Source organism: Hemitrygon akajei, chromosome 28, assembly GCF_048418815.1.
Source record: "Hemitrygon akajei chromosome 28, sHemAka1.3, whole genome shotgun sequence".
NCBI classification, from domain to species: domain Eukaryota; kingdom Metazoa; phylum Chordata; class Chondrichthyes; order Myliobatiformes; family Dasyatidae; genus Hemitrygon; species Hemitrygon akajei.
The window spans coordinates 21,803,762-21,823,499 of NC_133151.1; the positions used below are offsets into that span (position 1 = coordinate 21,803,762).

The 19,738-nt window shown below is 47.4% G+C and overlaps 1 protein-coding gene and 1 long non-coding RNA gene across 2 annotated transcripts in view; one reads left to right on the forward strand and one right to left on the reverse strand.

The window, feature by feature from the left end:
- The window catches only part of LOC140717774 (uncharacterized), an 81,825-nt gene that overhangs the window by 45,575 nt on the left and 16,512 nt on the right, over positions 1-19,738 (reverse strand). The window contains exon 2 of the mRNA XM_073031492.1: positions 17,415-17,423. Coding sequence (XP_072887593.1) covers positions 17,415-17,423 — 9 coding nt within the window. The remainder of the gene's footprint in view (positions 1-17,414; positions 17,424-19,738) is intronic.
- On the forward strand, positions 10,191-19,034 carry LOC140717777 (uncharacterized). The gene is made up of 2 exons (XR_012096603.1): positions 10,191-10,352; positions 18,685-19,034. It is a non-coding gene; the product is annotated as an uncharacterized lncRNA (long non-coding RNA).

Consider the following 19,738-nt stretch of genomic DNA (forward strand, 5'->3'; position numbering starts at 1 on the left):
ACCTTTGAGGGGTAATGGCTATGCCTGAAACTGGTGCTGTGGGACCAGAAGACCAGGAAATGTGTGTCCACGTCCCATTCCCATTCTGATATGTCTATCCTTGGCCTCCTCTACTGTCAAGCTGAAGCCACAGTCAGGTTGGAGGAACAACACCTTATATTCTGTCTAGGTATCCTTCAGCCTGGTGACATGAACATTGATTTCTCTAACTTCTGGTAATGCCACTCCTCCCCTTCTTACCCCATCCCTTATTTTTTTATTCCCCCGCATTTTTTTCTCTCTCTGCCCCTCTCACAATCACTCCTTGCCTGTTCTCCATCTCCCTCTTGTGCTCTACTCCCCCTTTCTTTCTCCCTAGGCCTCCCGTCCCATGGTCCTTTCCCTTCTCCAGCTATGTATCCCTTTTGCCAATCAGCTTTCCAGCTCTTAGCTTCATCCCTCCCCTCCTGTCTTCTATCATTTCGGATTTCCCTCTCCCCCTCCTACTTTCAAATCTCTTACTATCTCTTCTTTCAGTTAGTCTTGTCGAAGGGTCTCGGCCCGAAACGTCGACTCTACTTCTTCCTATAGATGCTGCCTGGCCTGTTGCATTCACCAGCATTTTGTAAGGATTTACCCGTCTTTGTACTCTTTTAGAGCCCAACACTGCCTTCCCCTTAGTAACAAAACACCTGAGAATATCAATTTAGCCACCATAATCTCGTTTCCCCCTATTTCCTTCTCCTTAGTGAACACCAATGAAGGCAAAGTATTCATTCTCTACCTCGCATGTTAACTCTGGCTCCGGACATAATCTCCCTTTTTGTCCTTATGTGGTCCTGTCCTCTTCCGCAGTATACTATTGTTTCCAGTGTCTGCATAAACTATCTCAGGATTCTCGTTGATTCTCCTCAGCGAGGACATTTCCTGGTCACTGTTCATTCTCCTGGTTCACACTGTGACTTTCTTCTTTCTTCCTGTATCTTGCTCCAAGGCCTTGTGCAATTTCGGCTTTCTAAACCTTACATATACCTCCTCTTACTTGTTTTAATTGAATACAATATCACTCATCATCTGAAGTTCCTGAATTTCGCCTTCCTTCTCCTTCCCCACAGGGACAGGGAAGTCCTGAATTCTGATCAGCAAGACAGTAAGTGACTCTCACATATCAGACCTGGACTTAACCAGAATGATCGGCTCCCAGACTACTCTCTACGATTCCTGCCCAATTCTGTTGTAATTTGCCTTCCCCAAATTTGCATTTCTCCATCTGCAGGTCCATTCTGACCCTTACTAATAACAGTCCAAAAACCTCCATAATTATAATCTTTACATTTTTTTCCAAATGAAAGTCCAACCATCTTGCTAGTATCATTTTGCAGCATTAAGTCAACTATCTCCCCCTCCCTGGTGGACCATCTACATACTGTTTCAGGAAAACGTCCCAAAGAAAACGAATAAATAATGCCCCATTCAAGTCTTAGGCGGTTAGGGAGTCCCAGTCATTCTGGGGAGATTATTCACCCACTGGAGCTACTGTAGATTTTTATATCAATCCACAACATGCCGACATATCTGTTCCTCTCTCACACTGGCTATTTGGAGGCCTACAGTGTAATCCCATCACAGTGATTGCACCTTTCTCATTCCTGAGTTCCACCCTCATTGTCTCATTGGATGAGCCTCTGGGAAGACGTTGAATTTGTGACATTCTGACTGATCAGCAGTGCATCTCAGCAACATATTTTACCTCCCTCTGGACTCTCTAAATCATCTGAATCCTGGAATGTTTAGCTACCAGTCCTGCTCTTCTCTTAACCGGACTCGAAATATGTCTACCTTAATTGTTCTACATCGGGCACTGAAATAAACACACTTCTGCCCTTTGGTGCACTGTGCTCATTAACGTGGCTCCAGCTTGACTTCCTTTTGGCGTTTCTTGACCTCGTCTCTATCTTCCGCTGAATGCGACTTGATGAACTGTAGTTCGAGTTCCCAACTCCCCCGCCCCCCACCCCGGCCTCTGCATGCCACATGATAAAACTCTTCAGGGTGTCTCCAGCGAAATTCCCTGGCAGAATATCAGCTCCCCTTCACTGCAGGGGTAACCCATCCTTCTTGCACAAGTCCCATATATCTTGGAAGAACTCCCAATGATCTGTATACCTGATGCCCTTTCCCGTGTCCCAGATTGGTAGCTACACATTTAATTGGACGAAAGTTGCCATTTCATTCCTCGCTCGCATGTGACACCAGAATTAATTCTGAGATCACCACCCGAGAGTTCCTACTTCTTAACTTTCGGCCTTACTCCCTAAATTCTCTTTGCAGGACCATGTTTCTCTGTTGTTTGTTCCAATAAGGACCACGACCTCTGGCTGCTCACCCGGCCCTTTTAGAGTTTTCTCTACCTTCTCACAGACATCCTTGGCCCTGGTATGATGGGGGTAACGCATCATCCTGCAATCTCACTCATTTCCACTGATACTCCTATTTGTGCCCCCGCTAAAGTGCTTGCTGAATGTGACTCATATCCATCCAACTATATTCCTGTGTTTATGTGATAGGCTCTTTGTCATAAAAATTATTTCAAAATTCAGTATGCTCTTTTTTGTTTCCGTTCACTGTATTTACATATGTATACGCAAAGAAAGGAGACTGCACGCTTTATTAAAACTCGTACGATATCAATGTAGAAAGAAAACAATAAATACAATAGGAGCAGTGTATAAATCAAAATAACACTTCTCATCCAAGAATCAAGCAGGTCTCAGTGATTGGGGGGATCACAGATGCGATAATGCCACACATTCTGTTCGATCTTTCGTTCTTTCGCTCTCTCTCTCTCTCTCTCTCTCTCTCTCTCTCTCTCTCTCTCTCTCTCTCTCTCTCTCTCTCTCTCTCTCTCTCTCTCTTTCAATCACGCTCTCTCAAGCTCCCTTGAGGAGAAAAAGAGGGTGAAAGGAAGGACGGATAATGACGGGAGCAGGAGTGGTTGATACAGACGATAACATACCCCAAGATCAGGCAGTTTTGTCAAAACCGGGAAGCGGGGGGAACGTGTTCGCCTCAAGCTTCAATTTAACAGGGCTGCAAAGGGGATCTCTCTGCGATGGTGTGGACAGTGATGCCGTCCGAATCAACTGTGATCAGCTGTTTTGTAACTCTAAGGCAACGCACACAAAATGGAAAAGAGTGAACGGTTGACAGACTCTGATGAAGTATCGTGGGCCGAAACGACGACAGTTTATTCTTTTCCATAGCCTGACCTGCTGAATTCCTCCATCATTCTGTGTGTGGAAAAGAGTAAACGGTCGACTTTTAGGACCAAGACCCTTCATTATGAACTGATTTTGTGTGTGTGTTCTTTTATATTTCGATCATCTGCAGATTTTCTCGTGTTTGTTTCGTAACTCTGTTCATCACATTGTTTCCCTTTACTCACAAGAGGGGGTATAGAATAGGGAACATGAAGGCAGCGAATGGTACAACTTTACAGCATTTATTTCAAATGATTAACGAATGTTAAAATCCGATTCAGTGGGTATTTCACCACATTCTTCAGTTCCTCTCGGAATTTGCTCTGAGTCAGGGCGTAAATACACGTGTTGGTGCAGGAACTGAGAATCTGCAGCATTAAAGATGCGTGTTTTGTGATGTAACTGGAATACGTGACAGAATAAACAAAACTTATTGAAATCCGTCTATAGATATGAAATACCACGAATGTTCCCCACAACAATATGAAACTACCGGTTATGCTGAAGAGCAAAACGATGGATTTGCGTCGGTTCTCCATCTCCCGGTCCTTGTCATTCTCTCCACTCTTTTGTCCCCGGAGGCCCCTGCGGGCTCGACTGGCCGCTAGAATCCGCCTGACAGTCAGAATATTGAACAGAAAAATCAGAAAGAATGGGACACAAGGGGTTAAAATGAGAATACACATCTCAAATGCCGCCCATGAGGGAGAGTTTGTGAAGCTCCGTGAGGGAACACAACCCCAGGGAACACCATCAATTATTTCTCCAGGCTCCAATGCAAAGCCCCAGGGGACAGTCTGCAAACAGGCCAGTACACTCACTGTCCCGATAACCACAGCCGCCGTTCTCTCGGTGCAATATTTTGTTTTCAGCTTCTCACAGCAAATAACCACAAATCGATCGACGGTGAAAGCGACAGTCAGCCAGACTGAGGACACAGTGCTCGCAGAAATCAACCATTCGACGAGTCTGCACACAGGAGTGATTCGCAGGAATGATCGGGGGAAATAAATCTCAGAAGTCCACTTCAGCAGCGGTTCCGAGATAACGACCAGGAGATCAGCCGCTGCCATTCCCACCAGGTAGCGAGTGACACATTTGGAGAGACCGCACTTTCCCCGGGACAGGATCACAATCGACACCAAGTTCGCTGGAGGAGAGACAGGAAACAGAAAGTTGAAGAATACAGCTGTTTGTGGGGGGTGGGGGGATCCTGTGATATTTCCACTTTATTTTTACAATTAGTGGTGGGAGGGTCGAGAAAGGGCGCAGAGCTGGCAGAGACAGAGAAGGAGTTTGCACGGTAAAATAAAGTCAAAATGATCTGAATACGGATTCCTTACTGATGACAGAAATGTGAAGTGACAGCTGAAAGCTAAAACTGGGAAACTACCTCCTCAGAGTCAATACTGGGTGGAACATTTTCTACCCGCGTCTCGTCTGGATGAAGTGAATAAATCCGGGCTCTGATGGCGGGGTTCTCTCCATTAGCCAATCATCAGCTTCCATGGCGATCCCTGTCAGCAGCAGAGCAGGTGAAGGAAGGAAGAAAAACAGGAAATGCCGGAAAACTCTTCAAGGGAAAACAGACGATATGGTAAAAGAGTTGAAGTATCTCTCCTCAAGTCAAGTCAAGTCGCTTCTTTTGTCGTTTCAACCATAACTGCTGGTACAGTACACAGTGAAAACGGAACAACGTTCCTCCAGGACCACTGTGCTACATGGAACAACACAAAACTACTCTGGACTACGTGAAACAACACAAAGCTATATTAAACTTCAGACCAACACGGAACTACATAAATAAAGACAGTACAATAATTAACAAACAAGACAATAGACACTGTAAAGGGCAAATTACAATGTATTAATAAATGATGTAATGTTTTAGCAGGAATTGAGGAGTCTAATAGTTTGGGGGAAGAAACTGTTGCACAGTCTGGTCGTGAGAGCCCGAATGCTTCGGTACCTTTTGCCAGATGCCAGGAGGGAGAATAGTTTGTATGAGGGGTGTGCGCGGTGCAGTGACTTGAAAACAGAACACTGACTGATTCCAACAGATACAGCGCGGTCTGACACAACCTCACAGACAAACATGACGCCTCCCACTGAATCCATCACAGGGGGGAGGGATTCATCGCCCAGCAGCAAACTCGACGCCGCAGTGAAATGCCTGTAACGGTGTCAGATGTAGATATAATAGAATACATTTCACTGTACTGATGACTATGAAACACCACCTCGCTTTCGCTAATTAGCTCGGCAAAGACTTCATTGTGCTGTCCATCAATCGCTTTGCATTCAGCCATATCGCAGATTGCTGAAGTGTCACTACCAGTCGTTGGCTTGATTGTTGCATCTCATTCAGACAACCGCTCACATACAAATGCAGATAATCAATTGGCATGATCTCCGCGGGCTGTATAAACACAATATTTGCAAATGCAGTGCAGCTGCTAAGAGCCCAAAAGCCCAATAACGTCCCGTCATTGATCACAATCCGCTGGAAGAACGCTGCCGGACCCGCTCTGAATCACAGATGTTTGTGGATTCGCTGAATTCCTGCAACAGTTTGATTTTAAATCCAGATCCCAGAACCCACATCCCAGTGGGTCTATTCCATTCCTGAAATGTAGAACTCTAGGAATGGGGATGTAACAGTGGAACCAGAGATAGAAACATTAGAATTAAACTTCATTTTCCACCATCGGCAGCTGACACTGCGGCTTACCGGGAATTCCAAAGGCTGAAATAAAAGGATAGTAAACTTCTCGTATGCGCTGGATGACTGGATACACCATTTCAGTGAGAATCGGTGATTTCTGTTCCTCCAGAATTCACAGCTCCGGCAGACAGATCATCCATTCAAAGCAGCGCTGATTTATACAGAGTATTAATCTCCAGAGATACGGTTATACACCTCACTAACTTTCCTAGTTACAGTCACTTGAACAAACACTTTAATTCAACTACAGTTGCAGAAACAAACATTTTAATTCAACACCATTGTCTCTGATGTAAGTATTGCGCCAACTGAAGTAAAATACATCGGAAATCTTGTGCATTACATCAGCACTGTCTCTGGTGACAATGCGGCCTCACGATTTAATTATAAGTACTGGGCCTGGTCACGGAGCAGCTACATTTATAGATTTCAACGTTCTTCTGGCTAATTGTTCATCGATAAACGGAGACCAGCGACACTGTCCGACAATTACCTTCTCTCCCTGCAGTTTCCCATTTGGTACCGTCCTTTATCCTTCAGTTCCTTACTGGTCTCACACGCACACACACACGCGCGCGCGCGCACACGCACACGCACACTCATACACACACACACACACACACACGCACACACACACACTCACACACACACACACGCACACACACACACTCACACACATGCACACACACATACACGCATACACACACATGCACACACATATACACACCAACATTCACACACATACACACACACACACACACACACACACACACTCACACACATGCACACACACATACACGCATACACACACATGCACACACATATACACACCAACATTCACACACATACACACACACACACACACACACACACACACACACACACACACACACACACACAGAAACACAGGTTCGAACAAAGATACAATAGGGAGACAGACGTCAATATGGAAACGGTCAAATGAACGCGTTTTTAATGTTCAAACAGGAGAAAATTTACAGATGGTGGAAATCCAAGGTAACCCACGGAACTCTGCTGATTTCCACCAGAATGTTGTGTGTGATGTTGCTGATGAACAGTCTTTTATGAGCATCTCAATCTGCCATAGGTCAAAAGAATATTGAGAAGAAATGCTCCATTCTGCCATGGAATGGACAGTCCGGTTAAATAATAAAAATTGTGCTCGAAATTGGGAGAGGAATAGATGCTGGAAGTGAAAGAGAAACAGACAAGCATAAGATACAAAATAGATGAGAGAGAGAGAGAGAGAGAGAAAGAAAGAGAGTCGCAGATAGTCCATCCAGCTGGACTTTGGTCTACGAAAGGAAACCAGTGCGGTCACTTTCAATTCCCACCATTCAATACTTCACCTGTGGGCCTGCTGTCCGAGATCTTCAATATCAGAGCGCAGTAGTTCATAAGCGAGTTTCTCTTGGTGACTTTTGTCTCTACCTGATTCTATGAATTTCTTTTAAGTTCAAACTGAGACTCAGTAAACCTGGGAATGCTCAGGAGGCTACACCGAATGCCTGGAATGACAAAGTTATCAGTTGAAAAAACGCCCTCAGAATGGCCCAAAACGATGCTGTTTGTTCAGCGTTATTGAATATAATATGAGGTCCTGAGATCAGATACGATCCACAGCCGTACGATTGTGGGTAGGAATTGCTATTGAAGCAATTCTGTTAAACTACAAAGCAACCTTGATTAACGTAATGTGGCATTTGCAAACCTACCAGTGAAAATGGAATTTCCTATGTCAGTAGAATCGGGCTGATTTAGTCCTGGACTTATATTGGGAAGCAAAGGGAGGGAGTCCTGGTGAGTACGTCCTTTTACACACTGTGGTGGTAGTGCGTGGGGCTTGGGGTTGTGTGACAGGTCAAGGTGTTTTAGGTTGTGTGGAAGAAAATGAACGTGAAAACCGAAACTGACAGTGATGAAGACACACATCACACAGCAGTCAATAGTAGCTGAATTAATGACTCCATATGCAACATTAACTTTACACAGATGCCGCCTGAACTATTCAGCATTTTCTCTGTTTCTCAGAGTATTGGGTTCATCTGTGGGTTCCATACATCAGCAAAGACATTAATTCTAAGGTGTGATATTTCAGTGATCCGATACATTGTTGAAATTGGGTTTGTTTTGTTGCCCTGGTTTGGATATGGCCAAAGTGCAATGTGAGAGACACTGAAGCGGGTCGATAGTTCACAAATCTTTCATGCGAACAGTGTTCAAATGAAAGTAAATCAATAAATGCTAGGCAAAAACAGGACTAGTAACCAAAACTCTCAAACAGGTAACGGGCTCAAAAGAACATCTAATTATTGAACGAATAGCGTGAGTCTTCAGAGTCAGTTGACTCCAAAGTCCAGGTTTTCAGGCAAGGCCGATGCAAAACAAAATCGAACCATTGCTGTGCTCTGACCAAGTCTCAAAAAATGAGTCTTACATCAGAGGTCGGTAAGTTGATGGAGAAGATACTGAGAGGCAGGATTTATGAAGGCATCATATGATTAGGATTATTCAGCATGGCTTTGTGAAAGGCAGGTCGTGCCTTATGAGCCTGGTTGAATTTTTTGAGGATGTGACTGCACACAGTGATGAAGGCAGAGCCGTAGATGTAGTGTATATGGATTTCAGCAAGGCATTCGATAAGGAACACAATGCAAGGCACATTGAGAAAGTAAGGAGGCATGGGATCCAAGGGGACGTTGCTTTGTGGATCCAGAACTGCATCCCACAACCCACAGAAGGCAAAAAGTGGTTATAGAGTTGATATATTCTACATGGAGGCTGGTGAACAGTGGTGCACCCCAGAGATCTGTACTGGGACCCCTACTCTTCGTGATTTTTATAAATGACCTGGATGAGGAAGTGGAGGGATGGGTTAGCGAATCTGCTGATGACACAAAGGTTGGAGGTGTTGTGGATAGTGTGGAGCACGGTCAGAGGTAACAGCGGGACATTGATAGGATGCAAATCTGGGCTGAGAAGTGGCAGGAAAGTGTGATGTGGTTCATTTTGGTAGTTAAAATATGATGGTAGGATGTAGCATTAATGATAAGACTCTTGGCAGTGTGCAGGATCAGAGGTCTGAATCCATAGGACACTCAAAGATGCTACACAGTCTGACGTTGTGGTTCAGAAGGCATACGGTGCCTTGGTATTCATTAATCGTAGGATTGAGCTTCGGAGCCGAGAAGTATTGTTGCAGCTATATAAGACCCTGGACAGACCCCACTTGGAGTATTGTGCTCAGTTCTGGTCCCTCACTACAGGAAGGATGTGGAAACCATAGAAATGGTTCAGGTGAGATTTACAAGGATGTTGCTGGGATTGGGGAGCATGCCTTATGAGAATAGGTTGAGTGAACTAGGCCTTTTCCACTTGGAGCGACAGAGAATGAGAGGTGACCTGATAGAGGTGTATAAGATGATGAGAGGCATTGATCGTGTGGATAGTCAGAGGCTTTTTCCCAGGACTGAAATGGCTGCCACAAGTGGACACAGGTTTAAGGTGCTGGGGAGTAGGTACAGAGGAGATGTCAGTGGCAAGTTTTTTATTCAGAGAGTGGTGAGTGCGTGGAATGGGCTGCTGGCAACGGTGGTGGAGGCAGATAAGATAGGGTCTTTTAGGAGACTTTCAGATAGGTACATGGAGCTTAGAAAAATAGAGGGCTATGGGTAAGCCCAGTAAGTTCTAAGGTAGGGACATGTTCAGCACAACTTTGTGGGCCGAAGAGTCTGTATTGTGCTGGAGGTTTTCTACGTTTCTACTAACTTAATTTGGATTAAAATGTTGACTTTGACAATATTTTTCCAATACGTTCTGTTTTCATGAAGAGGTTCAGTGATCCAGATGCAACGTTATTTCACCCCAAATTATAAAAGATTATATACACAAGATTATATAAAATACAAACATTAACTATTTATAAGACCCAAGAGTCAAATTAAAATGTGAATATTACTGTATGTAAGACATTCAATTCCTGTGGGTGTGGGAAGGGGGGTCACTATTCCCGGAAATGCCCCTCTGTACCCACTTTGTTACAATGCTCGCAATTTCTCAGCGGCTCCACTGATTGACAGTTCTCCCGGCCCCGCCTCCCGAGCTGATGGACACCGTCACGTGAATATGCGAGTGTGCTGATCTGTGACGAGCTGACGTCATTCATGACCCGCCTTCACCGACGTCGTTTCCAGGGGAACGGTCCGGGGCGGGCGGTTAGTCCGGGATGGTGGGCACGGGGTTGTAGTAAAGTGGAGTCGGTCTCTACTTTGGGTTTCGGCTCCACTGTGGGAATCGGCCTCTCCTCTTCCTGCCCACGGAACAGTGAGTGTCTGTCAGCGCCTCACCGCACCGGCTCTCTGCCTCAGGTACAATATTTCAACCATATTTACACAGTTACATGGATAGGAAAGGTTGAGAGGGACACGGGCCTAATGCAGGCGGATGGGACGAGTTCAGGTCGACAACTTGGTCGGCGTGGATGAGTTTTACCGAAGGGAAGGTTTCAGTTCTGTATAAATCACTGACTCTATTCTGGGCGGTTCAACCAGGGCAGGATGTACACAGTGAATGACAGGTTCCTGAGAAGGTTTAATGAACAGAGACTTTGTGGGTTTCTGTCCCCACACCTCCTCCGGCAGCTGATTTGGGACAGCAGCTATTCTCTGTGTGAAGTGTGTACCCTTCAGATCCCCTTTAAATCTGTCTTTAAACAATTTTGTACAATTCTAATGAGAGGCAGTTCTTTGGCTGATAAGGCAAGAAGAACACACAACCCTGTCTACCTGTGATGCCACATACAGGGAACTGTATATAGCTGTGCGTGATGGGGAGCATAAATGTGATGGGTCAGAGGGTCTGTTTCTATCCTGGACAACCCTGGCAACAGCAGTCCTCCACTGCAGTGGGGTTTGTTACCTTCATTCTCAGCTGTGGGCTTGTTCCACTGAACCCCTTATCCTCTGAGAAGATATTTGCACCCCTCCTTTGTGACCAAGCTGTCCGCCATCTCTCCTAATACTAACCGGTGTTCTTCACCAAATTCCCATTTAAAAGTCCTGTTACTGGTGCACGGGGAATGGATGCATTTTGGTAGCCTTTTGAGGGGGTTGGTTCACTATTAACCTTAATGCATTAACAGAAATCCATTGTCCTGGGTTCTGAGTGTTTTAGGTAAGTCCATCCTGAAGTTCTGTGTTCCAGGTTCCCACTGAACTTTCACAGTCAGTGGTTTCTGCATGTCTATACTGACCATCGAGAATCTGTCTCCACTAACTCAGCACTTGGTCTGTCTCCTACCCTGCCCTGGTGATTCAAATGCTCAGTCAGATGGTCCTTAAATACCAGCCTGCACCACCCCCACAGGCAGTGTGTTCCCAATTGTAACCACCTTCAGAGGAGAGAGGACCTCAGGTCCTCTGTAAACCACCCATTTCTCTTGTTAAATTTATGTTGCAGACACCTCATACTTGTGTGCATTAAATTCCATCTGCCAGAGTGTTCCAGATTGTAACTAACTTAATTTTGCCAGCTGGTCCACATCCCACATCAAGTTTTGCTAGCCGCCTTTGCTGTCCATTGTACCCCTAATCTTGGTGTCATCTGCAAACTTGCTGATCCAGTTTACCACGTTCTCATCCAGCTCGTTTATACAGATGGAAAACAACAATGGACCCAGCACTGGGGAGGTAAACCAGGGCAGGATGAACACAGTAATGACAGGTTCCTGGGAAGTGTTCATCCTGGGACGACCAGGGGTGCGCCGTACACCAACTCGGCCAACGAGATGTGCAGATCCTCTTTGGGCGCCGTGCGGATTCCGAGCAGGACCCAGGGCAGCTCGTCCACCCAGTTAGGCCCTTTGAGGCGGGCCATGAGAGCCGAATTCAGGTGACGGTGGAAACGCTCCACTAGTCCGTTCGACTGTGGGTGGTAGGCAGTTGTGTGGTGCAGGTGTGTCCCTAAAAGGCTGGGCACAGCTGACCACAGGCTGGAGGTGAACTGGGCGCCTCTGTCGGAGGTAATGTGGGCCGGTACACCAAACCGAGATACCCAGGTTGCAATCAGTGCTCGGGCGCAAGATTCGGAGGCGGTGTCGGTGAGCGGGACTGCCTCTGGCCATCTTGTGAACCGGTCCACAATAGTCAATAGGTGCCGCGCTCCTCGCGACACTGGCAGGGGGCCCACGATATCCACATGAATGTGGTTGAAACGCCGGCGGGTGGGGTGGAACTGCTGCAGCAGGGCTATGGTGTGCCGCTGCACCTTGGCTGTTTGGCAGTGCATGCTCGTTTTGGCCCATTCACTGACCTGCTTGCGGAGTCCGTGCCAAACGAACCTGTTTGCTACCATCCGGACGGTTGTCCTGATGGAGGGGTGAGCTAATTTGTGGGTGGAGATGAAAATGTGCCGCCGCCAGGCTGCCGGGACGACGGGGCGGGGTTGGCCGGTGGTGACGTCACAGAGTAGGGTCCTCTCACCGGGCCTGCAGGGAGGTCCTGGAGCTGCAAACTGGAGACTGCTGTTCTGTAACCAGGGATCTCCTCGTCTGCCTGCTGCGCCTCCGCCAGCGCTTTATAGTCTACCCCCTGGGACAGGGCTTGGATGTTAGGGCGGGAGAGGGCGTCCGCCACAACATCGTCCTTTCCCGAGACATGCAGGACATCCATCGTGTATTTGGAGATGTAGGACAGATGTCGCTGCTGGCGGGACGACCAGGGGTCGGATGCTTTCGTGAACGCAAACATAAGAGGTTTGTGGTCTGTGAACGCGGTGAAGGGCCTACCTTCTAAGAAGTACCTGAAATGCCAGATTGCCAGGTATAGCGCCAACAGTTCCTAGTCGAAAGCACTGTATTTGAGCTCGGGTGGACGTAGGTGTTTGCTGAAAAACACCAGAGGTTGCCAGCGACCCTCGATGAGTTGTTCCAGCGCCCCACCGACTGCCGTGTTAGATGCGTCCACTGTGAGGGCGGTAGGGACGTCCGTTCTGGGATGCACTAGCATCGCGGCGTTTTTCAAGGTTTCTTTGGTTTTAATGAAAGCGGCGGTGGACTCCTCGTCCCAGGTAATGTCCTTGCCTTTACCCGACATCAGGGCGAACAGGGGGCGCATGATTCGGGCAGCTGAAGGGAGGAAGCGGTGGTAGATATTTACCATACCCACAAATTCCGGAAGGCCTTTGATTGTGTTGTGTCGGGGGAAATGATGGACCGTGGCTACCTTGGCGGGCAGAGGGGTTGCCCCGTCTTTAGTAATCCTGTGGAACAGGAAGTTGATGGTGTCGAGTCCGAACTGGCATTTGGCCGGGTTGATTGTCAGGCTGTATTCACTCAGTCGGGTGTAGAGTTGACGAAGGTGGGACAGATGCTCCTGACGACTACTGCTGGCTATGAGGATGTCATCCAAATAGATGAAAGCGAAGTCCAGGTTGCCTTTCACCGCGTCCATTAATCGCTGAAATGTCTGTGCGGCATTCTTTAGGCCGAACGGCATGCGGAGGAACTTGAAAAGGCCGAACGGGGTGATGAGTGCCGTTTTCGGGACGTCGTCCAGATGCATCGGAGTTTGATGGTATTCCCGGACGAGGTCTACCTTGGAGAAGATCCGTGCCCCGTGCAGGTTTGCTGCAAAGTCCTGGATGTGCGGCACAGGGTAGTGGTCCGGTGTTGTAGCCTCGTTCAGCGTGCGGTAGTCGCCGCATGGTCTCCAGCCCCCTGTTGCTTTGGGCACCATGTGCAGTGGGGAGGCCCATGGGTTGTCGGACCGCCGTAAGATCCCCAGTTCCTCCATCCTCTTGATCTCCTCCTTCGCCAGTCGGAGCTTGTCCGGGGGAAGCCGTCGAGCACGGGCGTGGAGGGGTGGTCCTTGTGTCGGGATGTGGTGCTGTACGCCGTGTCTGGGCATGGCTGCCGTGAACTGCGGCGCCAGAACCGATGGGAAACCCACCAGGACTCTGGTGAAATCATTGTCGGACAGCGTGATGGAGCCCAGGTGTGGGGCCGGCAACTGGGCTTCACCCAGGGAGAACGTTTGAAAGGTCTCAGCGTGGACCAGTCTCTTCCTTGGCAGGTCAACCAGTAGGCTGTGACCTCGCAAAAAATCCGCTCCCAGGAGCGTTTGGACTACGGCGGCCAGTGTGAAGTCCCACGTGAACCGGCTGGAGCCGAACTGTTGCCGCACCATATGGGTGCCGTAGGTCCTTACTGTGCTGCCGTTCGTGGCCCGCAGTGTGGGACCCAGTTCTCTGTGGCGGGTGTCGTAACTTGTCAGAGGTAAGATGCTGATCTCGGCTCGGGTGTCAACCAAAAAGCGGCGTCCGGACTGCTTGTCCCAGACATACAGGAGGCTATCCCGATGGCCAGCCGCTGTAGCCATCGGCGGCAGGCCCTGGCGTTTCCCAGGAACTTGCAGGGCGGGCTACAGCGGCAGGCTTCTGCGCCCCACAGCTGGTGGTAGAAGCACCATTGTCTGTTGGTCTCCTTACCCCTCCATCTGGGGTTAGTGGGCTCTGCGGCCGGGCCTGGTCTGGTATGCTGCTGGGAGCGTCGCCTGGTGAGCTATGCGACGGACGCCCCACTCTCTTTGGCTTTCCACAGCATGTCTGCACGGGCTGCCACCTTCCAGGGGTTGCTGAAATCCACGTCTGACAGCAGCAGGCGTTTGTCCTCGGGCAGCTGCGCCAGGAACGCCTGCTCAAACATGAGGCAGGGCTGTGACCTCCGGCCAGGGACAGCATCTCGTTCATCAAAGCCAACGGTGGCCTGTCACCCAAACCATCCAGGTGCAGTAAGCGGACAGCTCGCTCGCGCCATGACAGTCCAAAAGTCCTTATGAGCAGGGCTTTGAATTTTGTGTATTTGCCGTCCTCCGGGGGCGACTGTATGAACTCCTCAACCTGGGTGGCTGTCTCCTGGTCGAGGGAGCTCACCACGTAGTAGTAACATGTGGCATCCGAGGTTATGTGCCGAATGTGGACTTGGGCTTCTGCTTGCTGGAACCATAGGTGAGGTCGCAGCGTCCTGAAGCTTGGCAGTTTTAATGAAAATGCATGAACAGATGCGGCGTCATTCATCTCCGGTCTAAATATCGTTTGGGCCGTCGGGGTCACCAATTGTAGCGGTGTGCTACACGCAGCGCTGAAATAACGACACGTAGTCGGTGAGCTGCAGTTGCAAAAGAGGTTTATTCAAACTTGGTGGCCTCGCTTTAAAGCCTTCCTGTTCCCGCCCTCAGTCCCGTCCCGCGCACGGGCTTTCCCCTTGCTGGAGAAGCAGGCTTGGTGCCCTTTTTGGGACTGGCCTCAATGCCGGCACACGCCACTTTGTGAGCCGGTTCGAGTGCGCTGGGAAGTGAGTCACCACAATATTATTATTTTCTCTCTTGTATTTACACAAGTTATTGTCGTTTGCACATTGGTGATTTAGCCACCCTGTTGGTTGCGGTCTTTCTGTTGTGGTTCTTGGATTTACTGAGTAATGCTGTACGACATAGCAGCAGAATTAGGCTATTTGGCCCATCGAGTCTGCTCTGCCATTCAATCATGGCTGACCCTTTTCTCTCTGTGCAGCCCCACTCCCTGGCCTTCTCCTTGCAAACTTTGATGCCGTGTCCAATCATGAGCCTATCAAGCTCTGCCTTAAATACACCCAAGGATGTGGCCTCCACAGCAGCCTGTGGTTATAAATTGCACTAATTCACCACCCTCTGACTAAAGAATTTCTCCGCATTTCTGTTTTGAATGGACAGCCCTCTATCCTGAGATTGTGCCTTCTCGTCCTAGACTCCCCCACCATAGGAAACATCCTTTCCACATCTACTCAGTCTAGGCCTTTCAGCATTTGAAATGAAATTCCCCCCCCCCCCCCCACCTTCCTTCGAAATTCCAGCGAGTACAGACCCAGAGCTATCAAATGTTCCTCGTATGATAACCTTTTCATTCCCAGAATCACCCTTGTGAACCTCTTCTGAACCTTTTCCAGTGCCAGCACATCTTTTCTTCGATGCGGAGGCCAAAGCTCATCACAATACTCAAGGTGAGGCCTCACCAATGCCTTATAAAGTCTCAGCATCACATCCCTGCTCTTGTATTGTAATCGCTTGATATGAATGCTAACATTGCTTTTGCTTTCCTCACCTCCGACTCTACCTGCCTATTATCTTTAGGTTGGTCTGCACAAAGACTCCAGGTCCCTTTGCATCTCAGGTTTTTGGATTTTCTCCCTATTTGGAAAATAGTCTGTACGTTTATTTCTACTACCAAAGTGCACGACCATGCATTTTCCAACAGTGTATTTCCTTTGCCATTGTCTTGCCAATTCTCCTAATCTGTCAAAGTACTTCTACAGCCTACCTGTTTCCTGAACAGTACCTGCCTTCTTGTCATCTGCAAACTTTTTATTCTTTCTCTTACTTCTAATATTTGTTTATCTATGCACTTGTAGTGCTACTGAGACACTGTAATTTATCTATTTGGACTTACTTTCTGTGTTAATCCACATCCATCAATGCCACTACTGACCTTTCACTCTTCTCCTGAAAGAGAGCCTGATGATCCATGTAACAAAAATCCTCCATCCTGCACCAGCTTGTGAGCCACACATATAACTGTACCACCTTTTTCTTTCTTCCCTCACTAGCAGGTGACATTGGGATTACCCCCCTCCTCACCACAGTGTTTCTACTTAATTTTTTCCCCAACTCCCTAAGTTCTCTTTGCAGGACTTTGTCTCCTTTGTTAGAACCAATATGGACATGGCCTCTGTCTGCTCACCCTGACCTTTCAGAATGGCCTGTACTTGTTCAGTTACATCCTTGGCCCTGGTACCAGGGAGGTAATGCACCATCCTGCAGTCTCTCTCCTTGCCACAGATACACCTGTCTGTGACCCCGGCTAAAGAATCCCCCGTCACTGAGGCTCACCGAGAACACAGAACAGTACAGCACAGGAACAGGCCCTTCTTCCCATGATGTCTGTGCTGAACACGATGTCAAATGAAACTAAATCTCTTCAGCCTGCGTATAATTCATGTGCTTCAATCCTCTGAATATTCATGGCCTTATCTAAAACCCTGTTAAATGTCATTATCATATCTGCTTCCACCACTCCTCATAGCAGCCCAAACCCGGCCCTCACCACTCTCTGTACGGAAACAGAAATCTTACCTGCCCTGAAATCCACTTTTAAATTCTCACCCTGGCATTTTAAAGCTGTGCCTTCTGATATTTGATATTTCTACCCTGGGGAAGTGATTCTGACTGTCTACCTTGTCTACACCTCTCATAGTTTTATAAACTTCTGTCAGGTCTCCCCTCAGACTCCTTCACTCCAGGGAAAACAGTCCCAGTCAGTCTGATCTTTCCTTGTAACTCAAGCCCCCAGTCCAGGTAACATTCCTGTGAATCGTTTCTGCACCTTTCCAGCTTAATCACATCCTTCCTCTCGTGGTGACCAGAACTGCACAGGGTACTCCTAGTGTGGTGTAATTATTGATTTGTTCAACTGTAATGTGATGTCCCAACTCCTCTCAGAGCCTTTGCTGTTGAAGGTAAGCATGTTGTGCACCTTCTTCACCACTTTGTCTACCTGTGTTGGCACTTTCAGGGAACTATTTACCTGTGCCTCAGGTTTATCTTTTCATTAACACTCCTCAGGACCCTGCCATTCACTGGGTATGTTCTGACCTGCTTTAACTTCCCAAAATCCATCATTGTGCATTTGTCTGACACTGTAACAACACTTCTCTGTTTCTCTGCACTAATGCCCCAGCAATAAGTAATGAACCATTCACCTCTGAACCTTTGTCATATATGGTCTTATGAACCCCTCACTGCACCCGTGTCTATTTTGTTGTGCAGGCAACACCTTCACCCCTCTCTGTTTCTCTCAATTACAATTTATCTCCACATAAGTAGTAGGGAATTTTGATTTCTCCTACCACATGCCATCACACTTCACCACATTAAGCTCCATTTACCAAGTATCCAACACCAGCTTCCCCATATCCTGTTGTAGAGACCAAATGTCCAATCAGAACATGCCCGTACCACATTCCCATCATTAACAATCGGGGATTCATCACTCTCTGCTCCTCCTCCTTGGAATGTTGGAGAATGACCATGTTATATGACAGGCACCATTGAGCTGGAAAGAGTACAGAGGTGATTTACGAGCATGTTACTGGATCTCGAAGGTCTGATTTGTGGAAAGTGTTTTGGATGGTTTTACTTGGAATGGTGAATGAGTGGCGATATTGCAGAGGTGTATAAAATTATAAGGGCCTGGGTTGAGTCAAAGATAACAATATTTTTGCCAGGGTTGGGGAATCAGGAACTGGAGGGCATTGGTTTGAGATGAGATTTAATAGGAACCTGAAGGGCAACTTTTCCACACACAGGCTGGTTAGTGTATGGAGTGAGCTGCCGGGGGGAGTGGTTGAGACAGGTATGTTTAAAAAAAGTACTTGGACAGGTAGATGGGAAGGAAAAGTTTTGAAGAATATGGGCTAAGGAGGAGGATAGCCTTGCTCTTAATGTGGTGGTGAGGGGGGTTACAGACCACAATCTCAGATGGGAACTTTGGTCAGCGTGGACCATTTGAGCTGAAGGGCTCATTTCTGTGCTGTGTGAATCTGACTGTAAACCCTGTTGACTTAGTACAATGACATTAAACTTTTCTAAATGACTTGTTATTTCTTCACAGATTATAGACTCCAGTACTTGAAGTGAAGTTAACTTGACTACAGTCACCTGGATTTTATCTTCCACCCTTCTTCAACAATGGTTTTCAACTCCACTGTGACCTTTCTGTAACAGTGAGTTTTGACGGACTTCAGTGTCTCTACTTTCTCTCCAGACTTCCTGTGAAACCCTCCAGTGCAGGTCGTTGGGACCTGGAAATGTTTGCATTTAGTCCCATTAGTTTCTCCATCCAGATGGTGATTGTTACACATTATGGCACAATGTTGAAATGTCACTGTTAGATATCTCTGGGAAGTTTGCTGTGTCCCCACTGTGAACACTACCGGTAATTAAAATTATTGAGTTAACCTATCTGCTTTTTCCTTGTTAATTTTAGCTTTTGTCTCATCACTGGTTCCTGGAAAAATCCCGATCCTCTTTTCTACTGCCAACCCTTGCCTCTTTTTATACTCTTTGATTTAATATTTCCCTTGAACTCCATTGACCACAGAATGTTCTTTGCTCTGTGTGATCCCTCTGTAGAATCGGGATCAATGTCTGCTGACTGTTATGAACAGTCTCCTTAAACATCGCCACTGCTCATTACTGACCTGTCCCTGAGCATATTTACCCCATCTGCCCCAGACAACTCCACTGTCATGTCTCTGTAATTGCCTTTATTTAGGTTGAGGACACTGGTTCTGGACCCTGGAGTTCACCCTCAATCTGTGGTCTGGAGTTCTCCCACATTGTGATCACTTCTTCAGGGATCCTTCACCAAAAGATCTCTCTTTAATCCCACCTCAGTACACAGATTACATCTGAAATGGCCTGTTCCTGGGTAAGATCCTGCTGTAAGAAACTGTCTCTGACCACTCCACAAATTCCTCTTCCACTGTACCAGTTTGATCAGCTTAATCAACACACAGACTGACGCAAACACGCACAAAATACTGCAGGAACTCAGCAAAGAGTCGACATTTCAGGCTGAGAACCTTCATCAGGATTAGAAAGAAAGGGACAAAAGCCAGAATAAGGTGCTGGCGAAGGGGAGGAGGACAAGTGAGTGGGGGAGG